Below are 22485 nucleotides of genomic sequence, written 5' to 3' on the forward strand. Positions count from 1 at the left end.
GTAATGAATAGTGCGATATGGTTTTGGGGAAGCAGAAATTTGAATCTGATGGAATTGAAATATGTTGAATCTCCAGAGTTAACATCAAATGCAAGCCCGTCTACAACACAAAAACAAGCAGCACCTTTCAGATTTCTGATATGCAAGGCTGGGAATGTTCAAGTGTTCGACTCTCTAAATTGAAATAATTATACACCGATTAGTTCGAAAGTAAAATCGCTTCCCATGCGGAATTTTATGCAGATAGCTCACAACCTCTTTTGCTAAATCGTTGCTCTCTTAGTAAGTTTCAGTGTTGTTATAAAAATATGGCTTCAAATAAACATCTTCCTTAAGCTGTATGAAATACTCTTATTATCCTTTCCACAAACAGTCGTTTATTAAAACACAGACATCCGAGAGAAAAGACTACGGGTTCTACAACGACAGCTTCGGGCAGACTAGCATCGCCTGACTGCGCAGATTTCGCCACATAGACTGTTCACACTCATCACTTGCCGTACACACGTGGACTGCTCCAAAATGATTTGGACATTGGTCGTGGGCGTGGAACTCACCACCTGTTCACAGCTAGCCCTCTGCTCGAAGACAAACTCACCGACATCACACTAAAATCTAAATAGCCCTCAGAATTGTGAATTCAAAGTAAAACGGAATTTCCTTAGTGGAAGAAGTCTTCTTAATACAATGAAGGCAATTATATTCCCCTGCTCCTATACAGATGAATTCAATAACAGTTAAACAGAGTTAAACTCTGTACTCTGGGCTATAATAATTTAAATCTTAAAAGTGCTTAAACGTCGCTATAATTTAAGAAACACGTCGCTGAAATTTCAAAAAGATCACACAACCGACAATGGGTGGCAATTTGTGATGATCTACTTTTTAGTTACAAATACAAACTTCATTAAATTACTTAGAAAACAGTGAAAACATTTTGCGTCATTGTTCGTTGGATGATTCCTTATCGAAATACACTTGCTGCTAAAGCTACAGGTATGTAGCTTTTGTTTCTTAGTGCAACTAAAAGTTATTAACAGAACTGAATTATCTCGTAAATTAATAGTTGTTGTAGCTTTGCACTTCATAAGCCTTACATTGCTGCACTTACGAACAAATCGCATTGCTTTCTATACTTATATTCAGTATTAGTTTCAGTGACGTGGTACTGGAAAATAGTTAATTTCGAAGACTGTGTCACGTTCTTCTGCATGTCAAGCAGAAGGCGTAGGGAGCATTCCCTCACTGCGTAACGCGATACATGTCACTGGTAGCACGCTTTTCCACGACAGATTCAGTCACGTGAGATTTTCGTGGGAAGAGAGTATAGAACCTTGAGTACCTTTCTGAATGATATAGGGAAAGTGTAGTGATAGCGCTGCTTCTGCGAACGCTGACAGTGCAAGTTGATGTATGTGAGTCAGTCAATGCATCAATATCAGTGTTGCGTAATGGTCATTCAAGCTCGTTGAAATATAAGGGGTATGTGACACACTGACTCCTACATCCTCTGGAGACGGTATATACCTTCAAATTTTTTGTTATTTGTTACTTATTTTTGTGAAAGACAACATGTTAGTCGTTGAATCTATAAAATTATTTATTTCACTTCCCTATCGCAATTTGGGCCTTAGGGTCATTATCAAGCGTTGCTGCAAAAGGTTTTTCATTAGCACACGTGCACATGCAATTGTAAAACACATGTTTTCGATGGCGTATTTTCAGACCAACTGCTTCAGTTCACATGTAACCAGTGTGCTAAAAAGTTGATTTGTGGCGATTCATGTTAAGGATGTATTCACTGGTAAAAGTTTGTGTAATTTACGTCGTTCCACGATGTACTTCGGATTCTATTTGTGTTCCTTTATTTCTACAGTGAAAGGTTTTTCATTGACTATTACACATATACATGTCGAAAGACTTTTGAAGTCGACTTGCGCTGAAGCAAAAACACATGCAGCACCACTCGATAATGTCTCAAAGGCCGAAACTGCAACAGTGAAGTGAAATAAATAATTTTCTTCTATCAACGGCAAACATGATGTCATTCTAAAAATTCTACATGATTGTGAAACCAGACCATAAGATGTTAATCTCCAGACACGTTCGGTATGCAGTATCGTTGTCGTTTTTGCTGTTATTAAGCAACATATGTTGTTCAGCGACGAATATTGCACAATGGCTGAACAGACTATATGTCTCCGACATCATATCGTAGCAAACGAAGGAGCCTCGAAGACGTCAGTGTCATAGGAGCGATACAAAAAAATGGGTTTTGATTTCTGTGGAATGAAGACTCGACCAACAAAGCCAAAATGTGTTGGGAAACTGAGCGACGATATCGATATATGGTATAATATTTTTGTTTTCTAATGAAAACGCTTATATGAGAAAAACTGTGCTTGCCATTGACTTGAAACCTAGTAATTTTGGTCACAGTTAAGACAGGATACTTTGCCTCATGAGCGTAGTCACTCGGCGGCGTAACTCGTCATCAAACTGTGCACGAGCTGCAGCCGCAGCACAGCACTGTGCTGCAGGTTGCATACATTCAGGCGCCCCGGTTGCCCCAGGGCGGGCTCGCAGCTTTAGTGCCGCATAAACCGCTGACAAGTGCGCTATTAAAGCGAGCGCACACGGCGTACTCGGCGTCAGGATTTACGCTGGCTCTAAAACTTGTGTAGTTTATAATCCGGTTGCCCGTCTTCGCAGTCGTTAAGGGTATAATTTCTCGCAATGTGGGAGTTTTGATTTCCTATCAGATCCTCGTAAATATTCTCTAAGAGCTTGAGATAAGTTACGAAAAGCGCTCTCTTTTAGAGATGTGCTGATGCGCAGGGGCAGCTATAGATAATGCGGAAGTGCTATAGAGTTTTCATTGTAATCTATATGCAGATTCGTACATTTTAGTGTATTTAGCTTATGTGCGTTGATATTTATCGACTACTTACCACCAGTGTGGTTTTCGTATGTACGACCAGTTCCTTTTTTTTTTTTTTTCTTGTGGCCTTCGGGACTTATCTATCTAGCGAGCTCGGATACATGAGTACCTGCAAATTTTTGTGTGTAGTCGCCATTTGATTGTAAACAGGTTTTATTCACAATCATCTAGATTTCGGCCATAGACCATTATCAAGTGTTATAACTGTTATAAATCATCATCAAAACATGTATCTTAGGTTATATAAACCAGTTATGTAAAAACATTCCGAGAACATTTCTGAAGCTCAGAATTTTTTGTTTGATTTTTTTCGCTGAGATGTGTTTCTTGATTTGCCAGTACTCGTAAAATCAAAGCTGACTTGTACCTGTACATGAAGGAAGACAAGAAATAAAGACAGAATAGTTTCTTTAAAAAAAATTAAAATAGTGTCCAGAGTCTCATTTGTCCCATATTTAAGAATCAAGGATATTATTAAAGTAATGTTCAGTTTCATAGCAAACAAATTAATAGCAAATATCGTAAAGTGAGAAAATGAAGTCGAAGATTAGATAAAGGAACAACTGCAACATAAAAAGGAAGGATACTCTTAATTTCCAGAGAAATAGGAATACGACTACAGATTTGTTAAATTCCAAAGAGAGTCCGTATTTCGTATTTCTTAAGTTAAAAAGAAGAGAAACTATCTCCAGGATCTTATTTAAGGGGGAAGATGATTAATTCTTGAAAGGAAGAGAATTTATTTATGGCTGAGAGGATGTGAATTTAAAAAGAATTAACGCGTGGGTATTTGAGTCATTCATCGATATTGTTGTAGCGTGGTTGCTACGTAAAGAAATTATCTGTGATTAATATCATCAAGTAAACAAGGCAGTAAATTATACCTCTGAAAGTGCATGTAAAATAAATATTCCTTAAAAGAGCAGACAGACACATTGCTGGCTTTACGAAATGTGGGTGGGTTGCATAGATATATATACGGTATTATTGAGGCCAACACCTAGTACTTCACGAACGGGCTGATCATCTCTGTTATGCCGTTGGCTAGCGAGGTGCGTTGTCGTGTACTACTACATACTGTACTACTAACATACTGGAAGATTTAATTTGTGGCTGTGAGTGGTTAGGTCAAGTATCTGGTTTACTACAGTTCATAGCATTTTCCAATGAAGCTGAGATCTTTGTTGGTGGTAGTTAATCGTGCGAACCTTGTAGATCTTTTGACAGTCATGAGCGCTGTTAATGTCATCGCTATTATATTCCAGTAGCTACAACTAGCCACAAACAATATCTAGCCACAAACAAAGCCAAACATAAACAGTATCAGTGCAAATCTGTATAACACAACACCTTCGTAGTGGTTCGTGGTGTGGGCTGCATTAACAGAATTTCAACATGCAAGTAAAAGTGTCTACGTTGTGGTCGGACACACGTCATGACCATACACATACCACTCTACAGCACTTCAAGAAAAGTTTTGATAGGTGAGTTAAACTAGTAAAACGTCAAAATCAACAGTGCTGAAAACTTCGTTGAACTCTAAAATTCACGCAAGAGTAGCCTCCTCTATGTCCACAGCTGGTTTCAATTCCTCAGTCACTGTTGTAAGAGCAGTGTCATGCTGTGTTTTCACAGGAAACCAGACATACTGATGTAAAAGTTTCTTTAACGTTAAGTAATCAGTAAGCCGTTAGTGAGCTATGAATTCTAAATTCTTAATTAATGCTGGTAGAATACAAATTGTCCTGTAGTCGGATGGTTGCTTTACAGATTCCTTCTTGGGTAATGGGTTCATGAGTCCAACTTTTGGATCTTTGGAATGTACTGGAGGTCAGAGAATCGTTAAAAAAGTCCGTTATTTGGAGCAAAGTATCGTTACAAATGTCTGTTATTTAGACTACTAGTCGACAAATGAGGTAACTGATCATCTGCAAAGTAATACTATCATGCCCTACAGCCACTGTGCGAATTCTTGAAGTTGACTTCATGACTATGTTAGGGTTTACCGGCACCAGAAAATTATTTCGTTTGTACCTACCACTGATTCTTCAAGGGAATAGATGGTTTGCGTTTGTAAAGATATCTGCATGGCAAAACACTGTTTCAGATCCTAATTAGGAACTAGAGTTTCATTGAAGATTTTGGTTTGCCTATTCCTAGACCTTACAGATTCTTCCAAAAGATGGCAACCCTGTGAAGGTCCTTAGGTGACAAGTGACTTTATCTCGGTTCTGCAGTTTTCACAGACGGACAAACACAACTGCCTAGTTCCTTGTAGAGGTAAGATCTGCAATCAGCTGGCCAACATGCCTTCCGCCCATGCGTCACGTTGGTCATCTCTCGAAGGTCCCAGACGCTGCTATGGCACTCACATGATTTATTCACGTCTACGGGCAATGAATCCACGATATTCCGAGTGGATGCACATTTCGCTCCATCTCCAGTGGGAATCTAACATTAGCGAGCATGCTGGACATGGACGGAGACTGCGGCTGGGTGGCACTAGGAGTGACTGCGATCATCCCTGGAGCGTGCCGAGATAGTCAGTGCTTTTACGACACATGCTTCGTCCGGATGGCGTATTGGTTAACGCTACTGCATGGTAAGCAGGAGATCCCGGGCGCGGGTCCCGGTCTGGACACATTTTCACTCGTCGCCTCTAATTTCGCATTAAGTCCCGATGCAGTCGGTATATCTAGTTCTCTATATTTTCTTTCCTATCTCCCCCATCCACCTTCAATTAAATAACACATGTAAATGGAGCATATGTAAATGGAGCACCATGCCAGTCCAGCACTCAATGATTTTTACACCTGATGACGATGGCAGAGTGGGGTTTCGGAATCTATGGTATTTCATTGGAAGTGACGAGACTTGTAAACCGAGAAGATATTTATGAACGATCCAACCATGAAAGACTCAGAGGACAAAAGTTGACAACTAATAATCAACTTTACAACGCTGTCGACATTACCAAACACAGTCGACACAGTTACAGAGCGAAATGTTGCAATTGGATAACAGATGTTGTGTTCGCGGCTATCCTTCGAACGTGTTAAAAATATGGTACCAATATCATACAACTTACTTATGGTCTGACTGATGTCGTCAGATCACAGTTTAATCATTAAATATTTTAGAGATGTGGGAAATGTTCAAAGCCAGTTCTCTTGTAATCTACTCTTCGGACTATTTTCTATTCGTAATGATTGCAAAACCTCCAAATTTGTTGTATATAACTAAGCTCTAACACTAATAACAATAACTCTTTTCTTAAGGAAATTAATGGATTGTCTGCGCCTAGTAGTGAATGAATGTCTTTATTCAAATTTTGGCAATTATTTGACAAAATCAGCGTTGTTTTAAAAGGTTTACAAAATCGCTTACAGCTTCAATTACCATTCCACTGGCCACAATACGTATGCAGATAACTGATTTCACTAGATACGAGAACTGGTGGTATCCAGAGGACATTACATCTGACGAATAGGATTTCGTAGTCTAACAACTCTTCATTTAAAGTAAATGTCGCATAGTTGCATAATCACTTTCACAGATAAGAGCATCGTCCTGAAGAAATGCATTTCTCCTTAATTCTCTATCGGGTCGTTACCGAATGTGAATAGTACATTCTCTTTCCAGATGTTTTCCAGCATCCATTGATTTGACTAAGAACAGGCCTTCGGCTTCTCATGCCAGCATTCTTTGTCTCCTGACAATGGCCTTGGAGTTGATAGCCGGTTCGTGATCAAATATATAGAATGTGCAGAAAACCAGAAAGTGGCAATGGACTTCAAATAGATTCATTCTATTTCAAAAGACTACATTCTCTACAAAAATTAAATTAGAATCTTAGTATCAATCTTAACATACGAAAAAGGCAGCAAAGTCCTTATTTACAAAACAACTGTCCGAAATCACGTTTCGAATGGAAGTTTTCTGATTACCCCTAACAAAAGTTCCAACAGCTGCTTTTGCATCACAGCGTCGCAAATCAGCCAAGATTGTTGGAAATGAATATACAGAGACGTATTATTTCAAAAACATAAACGAAACAGGGATATTCCCATTACCAGACGATACTGGATGCCAGTGATGCGAAGCAAGATTAGTACGTCCGTTGCGATCATTTCATCGCTGATACATGTCATCAATATGAAACACTCTTTCATTCAGTTTTCGGTAGGTTGTGTTCTGTGCTGTTGAAATACAAGATTTTTCTGCAAGTCATCTTAGTTTAGAAATGAACAATCTTACGAACGAGCAAGATGATCTTGGAGACTCGTGTCAGCAAACACATGAATCAGCAACACTGAAATGGTGCTAAATAAAACTGGAAGTTTCCAGGCGTAAGTTAATATCCACCTCAAATTGCTACCTTCATTCTTGTAGAATCGTTAAGAAACATCTTTTAATATTCTTTGAATCTTGAATAACTAAGAATTCATTCTGAATCCTTTAAAACACTTGCCACAAGCTTTCCAGCAGACAAATTCCACCTCACATATATTTGTACAGCACTACTAGCATTTACCTACAGGTTATTTTCGAACGGGTATGTTATGGTATATACACAATTATTATTCTGTACGAAACGGATGGTTTCTATCTGTTATGACATGTGCTATGCATTACTGAGAAACTGGTCTGCATCTTTATGTGCAGCAAGAAATGAAAAAAAAATTAGAGTCCATATTCAATAAAGATTCTGTGACCAACATGTTTCAACCCCAAATGTTTAATGCACCTCGCGTCAATCTCCTGATAAGTAATTTTTACTCTCCTCCTTTTTTCATCCACAGAAGCAGTTTTGGGACGTCCTTGATGTGGACCAACTTTACTCTCCGATTTATCAGTTTTCGGAAATCACTGGGGCATGAGAGTTCTATGGGTCTCCGAATGTCGATCAGACCATTACACTCTCGTTTCAAGAATCTACTTTCTCTTTAGAAGGAACGGTGTAGGACGTAAAGAGTTGGCAGGTGTGAAGTCTTGGTATAATCTGTTGTTTCTAGCAGGATTCAGTATGCTTCCTCTGTCAACTCAAATTGGCAACCAAGGCATCACACATCAACAATCATACTGTAGAGACTGTGTATCAACCATTCAAAGTAGTGACACGTGAGGCGCCCTTTGAAGCTCTGGGTGAGAAAACAAGTTTCAGAAAAGAGAAGCGGAATTCATAGTGGTATGAAGAAGAAAAGAAATTGATTGTGACGAGAAAGGGGGCCTGTACTAAATTATTGACCATTCCGCTCGATGCTGATCGTAAACTGGATTGAGCCAAACAGAAATAATCACGAAGAGCAATGACAACATAAATGTGGCTTCCCAGAATGTCAGAGGGGTATATAAGATAACCTTGGTGGTGCGAGAGCAGGCCAAGCGTGGAAGATACTGAAGACGATGTGTGTGGAAAAGAAAGATCGTGGTGAGATTACTATAATATACGTGGAAGACCAGGGGAAGCTTACCAAATCTGGCTCACGGAAAATAGAAATGAATTCATACAAGGGCTGCTAAATTTGATGTACGAGGACGAACTTTCTTGTACAAGGCCAATTAACTCCCAAGAAATTTTTAAGGGCGTGAAGCATATGAAAACTTAGAAATCGATGGCCCTGGGTTAAATAAAAGTGGAGTTAACAAAAGGCTGCTCCTAGGGTCGTGTAGGATACGTGTTTGGAGGGTATCCAAGAAACAGAAAATGCCTTATGAAGCTGTATGGACAAGAGAAGTATACTAATGATCTGGCTTATCTTTCACGTCTTAAAAAAAATACGGTTCATCAAAAACATCTAAAAGACGTAGTTTATAATACCTCTCAGTCCAAAAAATACTTCGCAAAACATACTTCGCAGAACAGAATATTTATGATCTATGTTTATGATCAATGAACGTAGGTCATGGTACCACACTAGGTGCCATGGACAGTGGACGATAACTTTAAGTATTTCTGCATGTCAAATATCAGTATTACTTATGAAAATGCACATGGCGTTTATTCAGATGCAACTTAGAGTTTATGCAGCTGTTGTAAATAAGAATAGTTCAATCATTGTACCACACTTGGTGTAAAGCTCAATGTTTCCTCAAGTTCAATATGTGCCCATTTAAATTAATGCATTCAGATCGAAAAATGTACAGCACACATGTTAGCAAACAACGTGTCAGATACTGAAAGAGTTCAATTAATCCATAATTAACCTTATTGTCTAAAACATTGCTGCGGACTCTAAAATTAACCGCCACAATGATATTTCTATATCTTTATTATTCTGATATAATAATAAACAAAACAATCGACTAAAATATGCTAAGCAGCAGCTACAACTTCATCTTCGGCTTAAATCAGGCTATATAGGAAAGGGAACTCGAACTAGCCTATAACTCTAGATAACATATGTGCTAAGCATGTGAGCAGTTATTGTTGACCCAAATAAATAAGTAAACTGTAGCTGCCAGCTACAGGACGAATCAATTTAATCTGTAAGTTACATTTGATGCCGGCAACACGATTCTGGAGTCTCATATTAAGTGCCACAATCCGATACCAACATCTTGTGTAACAGTACAAAATTAATGTGCTCTGTTAAAATGAAATGTGGCAGAACCAGCTAACAATTCGTCTTAGCCTAGGTGATACTACACTACGTTATTTTTAGTGTAAATAGAAAACCGAACAAATACAAGTGGGAGAGGGAGTTGGGTGAGAAGGTAATGACTCAAGAAAATATAAATATTTTTATTTAATTCACTAACATAGCTTTACTTTTACTACTTTTGACCAAGACCATATATGGAGTAGAACGTTATCGCAGTATAACTATATATGGGGTATTTATCACAAGATAATTATATATTTTTATTTTTTAAATTATATTTTGTGATATTTTGTGGCTGGGGTGTCTTTAAATATTGTGGGCTAGCATGAGACTTTTAGATAACTTATACTGTGATAACACTCGTACAGATATCGGCTGCTTCGATGTACGTACAACATAATATTTTTTAAACACAACACGCGACTCACCGCCTTCTAGTAAATAATTTGCGTGAGCACTGCTATTTAGGACAGAAAATATACGTATTATTACGCAAAGTGTAATTGTTATTACGGGGCTCAGGGGCTGCTGGTTATTTATGTACCAGATTTCACAAAGATTAACTGAGACATTGCGGAGCTTATTGAATGGAATGATTTCTCAACATTTCTTGTTCATTATTTACAAGGAAAAACTGGAGATAATCTATCTGCCGTTAAGTGGCCAAAATGAAACATACTGAAGTCATTCAGTACTGTAAATTTTTGTAAATGAAATCTATCACCACTCTCTTTAACTTTGAAATTAGTGAAAGATCAAAACTGAGAAATCTCTCACATTTACAGTTAATATTATAACTTGAATTATTATTTATGAATGATCGTAAGCGTAATGGCCGACCATATTCTGCCAGGGGGAAGAGCTCCTCGCAACTCGAAATTCTGAAAAAAACTTGGTTAATGATAATTAATGGTTGCAGCCATGAGAGGTGAAAACTAATCAATAATACACAGACTGATGACCTAAGCAGTTGAGTCGCATAGTGCTCAGAGCCATTTGAACCATTTTGAAAAATACACACTTTCTAATAAAAATTTCTGTTATATTAGGCGAAAATACAGAAAAAATACATTAATTATCATTCAGCTCTACAATGGCGGCCTACCTCTAGATGAAAGAAAAACAGAAGAGAGAGTTCAATCCAAGCATTGTGTCTGACCTTCATGGCCCATGTTACCACATTCACGATTTGACAGAGAAATTGCGTCGGGATTGAATACTACATGCTTAATGCCAACTTCCACACAGAGATTATACAAAAAGCGGTTTGTTGTTAATTACATCGATATTTGATAATAATAATTTACATTCGTTACTATTTGTTATACATCGCACAGACGTACTTAGTCTTTAGATAATTTGTGGTTCACACGTCGCATTACAAAAACTACATTTCCCTTTCCCCAAATTTCCATTTATATGACGTACTGTCAATTGGGCCGCATAGTGAGGGTGTACTTAATGTTGTTTACTACTTTATGTACAGTCTCACTACCGTCTTACATAATTATTTAAGTGTTCATGTTTGCACGATTAAGGTAGGTACATATGTGTTCAAGTCACAGTCACATGTATAGTTATATTCGTACTATATCGTTCGTGTGTTTTAAATATGTTTCGATCTCATTCTTTCGTGTTATTACATTTATTTGTTCCCACGAGGAATATTAACAATGTGTAATCTTAAAGATCCGGTACGAATTAGCTTACGTTTCCCCATTTGGGTTACAGGCGTAAGGAAAAACGGGTCAAAAACCTCTCCCAGAGTCTTTGGATTATTGACAGTCAGTCTCTCTTTATATCATTTATGCTGATAATATGTCTATTGAATTAATCAACAAATACACTACAACAAGAAATTGATGTTAATTGAAACTACGTACACAGTACGTTTGTCATATAGTATCAAAGTTCATCTTGGTGAACAATATTCGTTTGTGCCTGTACTCTTTGTAATTGTCTTGGCACACTTTTTTTTCACGTACACATATACATCATAATAAGAAATATATAGTCACCGTTATTACATACACAGTACGTTTGATTTGAAATATGCAATCAGTTTTTCAGTTTCTGTGTCCTTTGCACATGTCTGTTACAAATTTACATTGTAGTAGGTATTTATTAATTCGTCGTAAACCATAAAAACATTTCGAAACTGCATCGAAGTAAGACTCCCTGACGCAGGTGTATTGTTGAACTGTCGGCGAATCGTTGTTGGCAACGACAGAAGCGTGTACGGCAGCCTGCCACAGTTAGCGACAGAGCGACAGTTCGTTGACCTGGGCTGTGACGTCCGCGCAGACAGCTGACGACCAGTCGACATGCGCGGCGTATCAGCCGTGCAGTCAGGAACATCCGCCGGCCGCTTGCCTAGCGTAACATGTAACCGTGTATCAGTTTATCAGCAAAACAAGACAAATACACATATCGCAAGTGCTGAAAAAATGTTATTAGTTTTCAAGCACTCCACAGTCATTCGTGCTTACTGTTTTTGCATGCACTGATATAATGTACGAACGTACGAGGTCCACTTCTTTAAATAAGGTTCTGGCTTGAACTCACACGTTTCACTACTCGCAGTTAATCATTGTTTTCTTTTCTGATTGATCACTACTCAGCACTACACACTGTCACTGTGGTGAGTGTTCATGCAAGAACCTTGCTGTGACAATTTTCACTTCACTATGTTTGGCCTGCATTACTTCTAGCGTGCGTTTGTCGGCCACGGAATCCGCAGTTCGCTGTTCGCTACCTGTAGCGTCCATTCACAGCCCACTGAGGATATTCCGTTCATAGGAAATTTCTCTTGTCCAGAGACACATTCATCCACAGTATGAGTATCATTCGCATGTTAAATTGTTTCTTGCGGAAGGCTCCACCATGCATGCTGTTAATTTTATTTATCTTATTTCATTGTACATAAACAACAGTTTTTTCACTACCAAATACAGTCAGCACTCAGTGTGCTATCATACAGTTCACTGTTCACTTTTTCCATCACATTCCACTCAGTTATTCAGTTTATCCGTGCTGCGCTAAGTATCCGGAAAGTCTTACTTGTAAATTAGAACATATGTTAACACCTATTACTTGAGCTACATAAGAAATACGGCTCTCACTTTACGTAATCTTATTTCATACGTTATACAAATTAGAGTTATTTCTAGATACGTCTTATCACTATGTACGAAGTGATTGATCCAGTTGGCACCTCTTATTTAAAGTGTCGACCAACTCGTTCAGTAGGTTTTTTACCTGTGCTATTTATGTTCATTCAACACTCATTCATTGCTTTTATTGTTGCTGCATTTGCTATTGCCTTGCTTGTGCTGGTGCAACTGCAAGCGCTTCCAAGCTGGAATCTGTGCAGATGTTAATTATCCGTCATACCTTCATGTATTATACTGTTCAGAGTATATATCATCCTATTTCTATCAATCAGTCAATGATCTGCGGCTAGTATGCGTTTCCGACAACCATGCACAATGCCTCTCCCTCATTTCCACGTTCGTGCAAAGTGCTATTATGCGGATTCATTTTCCAATACTTTATTTGATTGCACATATTTAAATGCATGACCCTCATTCACAAGCATTTCACTCATACACATACTTAAAAACTACCACATATGTAATAAGCATATACACAAAATTCAAAATACATTAAATAAATCTTAACTAGTTCTGTATCTTTTCCTGCGGTTGGCCTTTTACACCACGGTATAGAGTAGGTAGCACGACAGAATGTTTGATTGGGCTTAACCTGCATGTCAAATTCATATCCCCTAATGATTCCTCGTTTCTCTGAGAACACTTTTACCAATTGATTTAATACTTGACTAAAGTCAGCTTGTTGTGACAGACGCATAAGCTGTGCAGTCAGAAACATCTTCCGGCAGCTCGCCTCGCACAACATGTAAATATTCACCTGGGTATCACTTCATCAGCAAAACAAGACAAATACACATATCGCAAGAGCTGAAAGAAATGTTAGTAGTTTTCAAGCACTCCACAGTCATTCATGTTGATTCGGCTACGTTTTCTACAAGATGTTGTTTGATAGTGACAGCTTCCCACTCCCAAACGGGTTTCTGTACATTACTGTTTTGATTAATGATACAGTCATTGATATTAATAGTATCTGGATCATTTACAGTTACACGGACATTTCGGCAGACGTTTATATCCGCGTCCGGAGTCCTAATGAGTGCCAGGTCAAATCGACGGTTGCGACAGGATAAAGTGCAGTTGGCCCGGGAGATGTCAATTCTATCCTTCAATTCCCACAGCGCATTAAGTCCCAGTATGCAAGGTACAGTAAGATACTTAACCACAAGGAATGAGCATAATACGGCTTCTTTTTCTGTGGAAATCTCAGCCTGCACCTGATTCCTCAACAGTCTGACCCGTAGAGCAACTACGACCATACAATTTTCTACTGGCGAACTGTGTAACTTCTTTAACGATCTATAAATTTAAATAACTGCTCATTTATGAAAGAGGCACTCGCCCTTGTATCAACTATTACTGTCACTTCTACGCCATTTACTTTTGCTCTGAATGCAGCCTGTACATGTACTACCTCCTGTTGTTTTGCCGATCGCGGATCAACTACTAATTCTTCCTTCATATCGTGTCTGTCGTTATAACAGGGTAAATGCACACCCACATTCTGCCTGACCCCCTCTTTAACTTTGCCAACCGTCTGGGATGAGTTACAGAGGTCGGCCAGTGTTTGACGGACTGTCGCACCCTGCCGATACTTGGACTGCCACGTCTGTGAGTCTCACCCCATCAGTCACAGTTTGCGATGTACCATGGACGAGGGAATTTCCCCCCTCTTCGCTCCATCTCTTTCGGTTCTAATTGTCTCCCCCCATTTAATTGGCATACTGGTTCGCATTATAAACATTGCTACTCCAGTTGTTATTCGCAGTCGGCCCATTATTCACTCAGTTCTTATGGAGGTTCCCTCCATGCGAATATTCGTTGTTTTTGCCACAACAATTTTTACGAGGGCTCTCATTACCCTGATTTCTTGCTTGATTACTACCTTGACCGTTCTTTGAGTTCCTTTGCTCATTCTGCCGGTCATCCTCAAGTATTAAGTGCAAAGAATCTATTGTTGCCATGAACAGTTCCAGGTCGGTATCAGGTATGTGCACTAATTTTTGCCTAATAGCTATTGGTAATTTGCCGTTTAGTATTTGTAAAACCTCTCGCGGGCGTGGGTTCATCCCAATATCTCGTCTTGTTCAAATGGTTCAAATGGCTCTGAGCACTATGGGACTTAACTTCTGAGGTCATCAGTCCCATAGAACTTAGAACTACTTAAACCTAACTAACCTATGGACATCACACAAATCCACGCCCCAGGCAGTATTCGAACCTGCGACCTTATATTACCACAGCGAGGGTTAAAGGGTTCAGTGTTGTACACCTTTACGTAGACGCTCCTGTACGTATATAGACCAGTACCTGGCTAAGCACTTGCTTTCAAATACCGAGAACGTCTGACACATCCGCGATTTCCATCACCCACAGTGCCGTGTCACCCGTAATAAATGAGATAACGAACTGAATTTTTTGATGTTCAGTCTATGACACAGGTAATACGTTTCGAAAGCTCTTTACGAAACTCACGGGATGTACACTTTTCTTTTAATCGTTAAATATTTGAAATTGCCGGTTTTTGACTAACGATTCTTCATGTTTTACTTGTGCTATGGTTGGTAGCATTCCGGCCTCGTTTGCAGCGACAATACCTGTATAATTCATCTGCAAGAGCGGTTGCCTTCTCTCGCAGTCCCATTTTTTGATCTCGCATATATTACATGGCCCATTTTCTATCTATATTTACTACCCAGATAAAGAGCATGTCGATCACTACGCCCATAGCTCAAATCTACGCACAGCTTCCATGAGAGTGTTATCAAACTTTACTTTTATCTACCAATTAAACAAGTTATTCACTTGGTCCGTGAGAGTGTTAAAGAGGATGTCGATCACTACGCCCATAGCTCCAATCTACGCACAGCTTCCATGAGAGTGTTATCAAACTTTACTTTTATATACCAATTAAACAAGTTATTCACTTGGTCCGTGAGAGTGTTATCAAACTTTACTTCTAAATTGCTTGATCTTTTATCTACCAATTAAACAACATTATTCACTTGGTATTGTAAGACGCTATGCGCCTTGTCTAATCGATCTACGCGCTCGTCTAATTGTGTTACCTTTTTGCGAATGTCCTTGTTTTGTTCAACCAATTTTGCGACTTGTTTTATCACTTCGATCTGTAACACATATGACACCATGTCACGTTGTTCAAACATTTCATTCATTTTTGCAGGATCTGAGCATCTCACTCGTGTTTCCTGCGTTCGCGTTCATTTTCCTCACGTTGATTCACTCTTAGAAATCAGCTGTTGGTGCAGGTGCTTGCACAACATTAACTGTTGATGCCGTAGCATCATCCTTCCTTGTCCCAGCAACTAAGTGAAATTCTCTGCTCATCTGAGCCTGATCCTCACCATTGCCTGATACGTTATCTGTCACATGCTGCTCACCTTCCTGTCTAGGAATTTCAGAGCCTGACATTTCGGGTGGATTCTTTACAGGAAATTCCTGTATGTTATCATCTGTATCATACCTAGACATATTCTCGCTCTCTACTAGTTTTCCCTTTCGTGTTTTAACCATGTTTGCATAAATTTACTCTCACTAGCTGGACACAAATATTCGCAGAAATCGCTGTCCTCCAAAATGTCACATATACAAAACACATACAAAAATACTGAAATGCCGGTCGCGGTGGTCTAGCGGTTCTAGGCGCTCAGTCCGGAGCCGCGCGACTGCTACGGTCGCAGGTTCGAATCCTGCCTCGGGCATGGATGTGTGTGATGTCCTTAGGTTAGTTAGGTTTAAGTTGTTCTAGGGGACTGCTGACCATAGATGTTAAGTCCCATAGTGCTCAGAGCCATTTGAACCAATACTGAAATAATCTAATGAAATCTTACTAATTACTAGTAATGAAGCTACTACCTATCCTCTAACACTCACTTTATGACGTAATCCTATCACAATACTTCGTGTGCACTACAAAAAATCTATCTCTACGGAAACATTGCTTTGGTAACAGTACACACACACACACACAAGTGGACCTCTAGTTAATTGCACTTGAGTTTATCTGAAATGCACACAGCTGTTTGTGTGACCTCTATGTCAAATACTTTTCAGTGTCTAGCAAATTCTAGCACTAAATGACACACAAGTACTAAGTTATAGTAAATGAATCTGACCAAACTCTCACTGTGGCAAAAGAACGTGATTCACTTTATCTACGCATTTATGACAAATTTTTGCCCAGAAAGTCAGCACAGTGCATGGCCCACGGATGCCTTCCTCTTCTTGGTTCCAGCCCAGAAGCACATGTACTTACACCCTTAGCTTTAGTAATTAGTATTGCTGCTGCTGAGTATATCTCAGTTGAGACAATTGTATGTATTGATTCAGCTTCAGGTCCACAAATCGTCACTGCCTCAGTTTCGTACAGGTGAATGTTTTTTTATTGGGTACATGGAACAATGCTACATATATGGTATTAGTTCTTGCATCCAACACATTATTACATACACATAAATGTTTACTAAAATTTTTGTAGAATTTTCTGTATACAATGTTGGTCCATAATAATACGAGTCCCGCGTTCTTAGTCGCCAATTATCACGGTATAACTATATATGTGGCCACTTATAACTGTATAATTAAATATTTTAAGTTTTTTAATTATACTTTATAATTTTTTGTGGCTGGGGTGTCTTTAAATATTGTGGGCTAGCATGAGACATTTAATTAACTTATACCGCGATAACACTCGTACGGATATCGGCTACCCCGATGTACGTACGATATAGTATTTTTTAAACACAACGCGCAACTCACCGCTTTCTAATAGATAGTTAGCGTGAGCGCTGCTATTAAGAAGAGGAAATATGCGTGTTCTTACGCAAACTGTAATTATTAATATTGGTCTCGGGGGCTACTGGTTATTTATGTACCAAATTTCACAAAGATTATCTGAGATATTGCGGAGCTTGTTCAATGGAATGACTTTTAATATTTCTTGTTTATTATTTTCGAGGCAAAACTGGAAAGAATCTGATCTGCCGTTAAGTGGCCAAAATGAAACATACTGAAATCATACAGTGCTGTACATTTTTGTAAATGAAATCTATCACTACTCTTTTTAACTTTGAAATTTGTGAAAGATCAAAACTGAGAAGTCTCTCGCATTTACATTTAATATTATAACATGAATTATTATTTATGAAAGATCGTCAGCGTTAATGGCCGACCAAATGCTGCCAGGGAAGAAGAGCTCCTCGCAACTCGAACTTCTGATAGAACTTGTTGGTGATAATTAATGGTTGCGACCATGAGAGGTGACAACTAAGTCAACAATACACACTTTCTAATAAGAATTTCTGTTATATTTTGCAAAAATATAGAAAAAACTTACATGAATTATCATCCAGCGCTACAATGGCGGCCTACCTCTAGACGAAACAAAAATGGAGAGTTCAATCCAAGCATTGTCTCTGAGCATCATGGCCCATGTTGCACAGAGATTATACAAAAAGCCGTACGTTGTTAATTACATTGATATTTGATAATAATAATTTACATTCTTTACTATTTGTTATACGCCGCGCAGACGTTTTCTGTTTCACACGTCGCATTACAAAAACTTCTTTTCCCTTTCTCCAAATGTCCGTTTATGTGACGTACCGCCACAACGTTTATCCACTGTCGTTATATATTCTGGCACAAGAGACTGCACTAAAAACATGACGTTTTGAGAGATGTTTAATGCACTGTAGAACTGAAACTGTGTATTTTTGTAAGACACAAATGTATCTTCCTAAGGCACCAAATACGAAATGCAAACATACATACTCATAGATAATGATGGACAGACTTCATCCAAAAGAGGGAAGTTCGAACACTCTAAAAAGCGACATTTTGAACTAAATTTTTTTGTATCAAAACACATAAATATTTTGTGTTCAAATACTAACCAGTTGGCCTGTTACAATACCTAACAATAGTCAAGGATCTGATAATGAACGAAAATTCAATTCTTGCCAAAATAAAATTCTCTGCGTTAGTTATGACAATATGTAAAGATTATGAGCACAAAGTTACCCATGGAACCACAGTTGCTAATTAATTGTTCTATAACAGTAAGGAACAGCGCAACCAGTTCTCATGTTAAGCCTAATGATGTAACTTACACTTTAAACTACACTCGTCACTGAGCATAGTTAACTTTTTTAACTGCACTGATGATGGTCACGATATGCTCTGAATTAAATGTTTCCACTTCCAAAATTAATCTATTACTTACCAAAATACACATTGCAGTGGAGATGATCGAACTTAAATGTTACGTTGCACTGGACAATGAGCGTAGTTTGATCATAGTGCCGTACTTGAGAGGAACCATAAATTGTCTGTTATTTATCGATATACGTAAAAAAATTCATTAATAATAGTGCTAAACACAAACGGCAATACAAATCTTATTGGCTAAGCTGTGCACAGCGAGGGTAGTGCAGTCTGCATGACATTTGGGTGAAACAACATCCTGAACAGCGGTAGTAAAGATCTGTGCAGGTAGAAATGGAGAGCTGCTGTGTATTCAGTACCCACTTCCATCCACTTTCAAGGTCACCCAATCCAACACTGCCTCCATGAACGGTATTAACCTTATCTTTCAGAACAAAACGTTTGTCATCTTCTACTAATACTGCTATCTTATGCTAACAGTGTAGACTACATGACACTTCATAGGTATGTCACCATGTTTACAGAAAAACAGTAACGAAGTGACACATTTTGTAATCAGTTGCAGATAAGAATCAAACGAAGCTATAGCAAACTGGACATCGTCATATTAAAACAAAATATATTACAGTGCCCCATATTCAAAGTATTAGTAACAATCTGCTGAAAATGTTACCTTACAGTAATGTAGAGTGGAACCTACAACGCTAAGCAAACAAGGCAGTGTCAGTTGACACAGAAAATAGTCACTCAGAATTTAAATAGTATTCTAACACCATAAGCTGACAGTATATGAGCTACAAACTATATCTATGCTGAACAAAATTGTCAAACCTTCAGTGGGGTTGGGTGAACATTAATAAGTCTCATCTGTGAATGTGCCCACGCATTTATGTTTACTTGGTATGTTATGACATGCTTCGACACTGGATCAATGTTCATGCACATTTGTCAGAAAGTCTAATGATGAATTCACTTCAAGTTATGCCTCCTAATGTCACATTCATCTAAGAGCTTGCCAACTTAGCATTTGTGTAACTAAGCGCATGTACACATCTTAGTATGGTCGCCACCTGACATCACATGCATGCAGCGAGGAAGGAGAGGATGAAATGGGAGGGGTGCTCCACGCACTCACGTGAGTCAAAACTTGTTCTTTCTTAGGGGGTATAACCAGAAATGATGTTACGTTCAGAGCTAAGTACGTTAGACTTACAGGTCAGTCTACGTTCAACAAAAATGAAGAAAATTCAGTAAATAAAACGCATCGTCCCTGCAAAGAGATCACACAGGAATTACAGAGCTACAGCGTGCATAGGAGAGGTACACGGGTAATGTCAGAGGCCACTGTTTTTGGCAGAACTTCGATTTCATAATAGGTGATGGGTGCTAACATGTTAAGAGGTAACCTGATTGTGTCGAAAGATCATCCACAGGTTAATGTTTTCACTTAATTTTTTGCACTTATGAAGGCGTCAGAGTTCTCTGTTCTACATCGACACCATATTGTAGGATATTTAAAACTGGAATTGAGAGAGAAACTGAGGAAGTAGAAGAACAGAGTTACTTTCGGCCAGGAAGGTCTTGCAGCGACAATATCTGTAGCATTAGGTGAATCATAAGAGAGTGACACATAGTTTGAAGACAGATGTTTTTTATACATTTGCAGATAGCCTATGGCGGTGTACCACTTTCTAGGATCTGGGAAGCAATGAACAACCAGAACTTTTCTAAAATTTACGTACAAGCCGTTGGGAAGCTGTATTTATATAGTACGTGCCGTGCTAAAATTAGAGTATTGCCATTAAAGAATGATAAGGATGCCGTTTAAAATATTTTTTTACGCAGAACTGAAAAATTGGGAAATACAGTGCAAAAATATAGGAATGAGAGTAGGTGATGACATTCTGTTCCCCCTATCTTAACTATTATTCCTTTTTAGTGCTTGAGCCCTTCATACAACAATTTCCAGCCGTTTTCAGGCTTACTTACACACTCACCTAAAAGCTTTCCAACTTAGCACATGTGTAACTAGGCGCATGTACACATCTTAGTATGGTCCCCACCTGACATTACATGCATGCAGGGAGGAAATTATACTTCAAATTCATATGCATCTCCTCATCAGGGCAATTACGAGCAATGCGCGCATTCTTGTTTTTCTTGTCTCTATCTCTTGCGCCATGTACCTGATACATTTTGTCCAAATTGCGCTTGGTCCATGTGATAACTCCTTCCTTAACTAAAACTCCCTATTTCTTGGGATCACGTCATGTAAATAGGACAACTACATTTTTTAAGCTGAATGGTGACTAGATAGGGCGGCTCTGTGAGTTTACTCAATGCTTCTAACAACGTAAATCCTTTCAAGTCTGAAATGTGATACTTTTCAGTCGACTTACGACTTCCACAAAGCTAAGATTTGCCTCGATATTGTGAATGTCAGTTTCTACTATTTTCAGGGCCACGACTCCTTGTTCTCCATCCTTTTCCACACTGTTATTTAAAAGCACAACCATAATTTTATCTACTACTTTCTGAGTAACTAAGTTCTCCTGTAATTGTTGAACCATCTCACACTATTTTGAGAAATCGAGTCCCAATATAGCATCTACTGTCAAGCCATGTATCACCATGAAATGTGCATAAAAATCCCGAATGTGGTACTCAAAATCAACTCACGTCTGCTCCTTTACTTCGGCTCACTTCCGAAACAAGGCTCTACAAAAGAGTTTATTTTCGACGTCTTGATCACTGGCTTACTTTTCTCCTTATCTGAAATCGGAAGTTTTCTGACTCTTGGAAGTACACACTAGTCTAGTCTACCACTATAACCGTTTACTATCCCATGGTCTATACTCCTCCTTCACCTCTCCATAGACCCATCTGATATTTCTGACACCATGGAATGGTCACCAACGAATGGAAGTCACGTGTTAGTTATAAGCTGGGCAGATGCAAAGTAGCCCAGAGGTTGTTGGGATTTAGTGTTTCTTCTTCCTTTGAAGTATCGCTTCTAATTTAGACATTACTTTTCATTGCAATATTATACAAATTTAACTGTGGAATACTATTTGAAAAACTTGTAACACGCGAACCTCTTACATAATGAAAAAGTGTAGAGTCTACAAGTCAATATTTGATTAGTTGATGGAAAAATATTTTAACAGTGCTATATGTTCAGAGAGGCACGTTTAACGCTTATAAAGAGACGCAACGTCTGATCGGGGACTGAATGCCAGACATAAAATCCACTGCAAAGTTCAGTGCGAACAGGGACTGAAAGGGAGAAGCGCCCCAAACGCTCCTCTGTGAGTCAAAGCAACGACATTACACCCCTGTGACAAAGGACTCGCTCCGATTCGCCAGCTATTCGAATGTTCCTCACAAAGGGCAATGGGACAATACGAGCAAGCTGATCCATGGCTGCAAACTTTCCCCTATACTAAACGTATATTCAGTATAAAAAGGGTGCTTAAAGGTGATATGCGATGAGCCATACCATCGAGAGTTCATTAACCTTTACGTGTTGATACCCTTACCCGTCAGCGAGCTTCTTCATTCATCGTCTGATTCCATATGAAAC

General features: G+C 38.8%; 1 protein-coding gene across 1 annotated transcript in view; it reads right to left on the reverse strand.

The window, feature by feature from the left end:
* The window catches only part of LOC126199479 (transcriptional regulatory protein AlgP-like), a 99167-nt gene extending 83275 nt beyond the window's left edge, over window positions 1-15892 (reverse strand). The window contains exon 1 of the mRNA XM_049936400.1: window positions 15785-15892. Coding sequence (XP_049792357.1) covers window positions 15785-15892 — 108 coding nt within the window. The remainder of the gene's footprint in view (window positions 1-15784) is intronic.
* Window positions 15893-22485: the final 6593 nt, after the last annotated feature.

Source organism: Schistocerca nitens, chromosome 8, assembly GCF_023898315.1.
Source record: "Schistocerca nitens isolate TAMUIC-IGC-003100 chromosome 8, iqSchNite1.1, whole genome shotgun sequence".
Classification (NCBI taxonomy): domain Eukaryota; kingdom Metazoa; phylum Arthropoda; class Insecta; order Orthoptera; family Acrididae; genus Schistocerca; species Schistocerca nitens.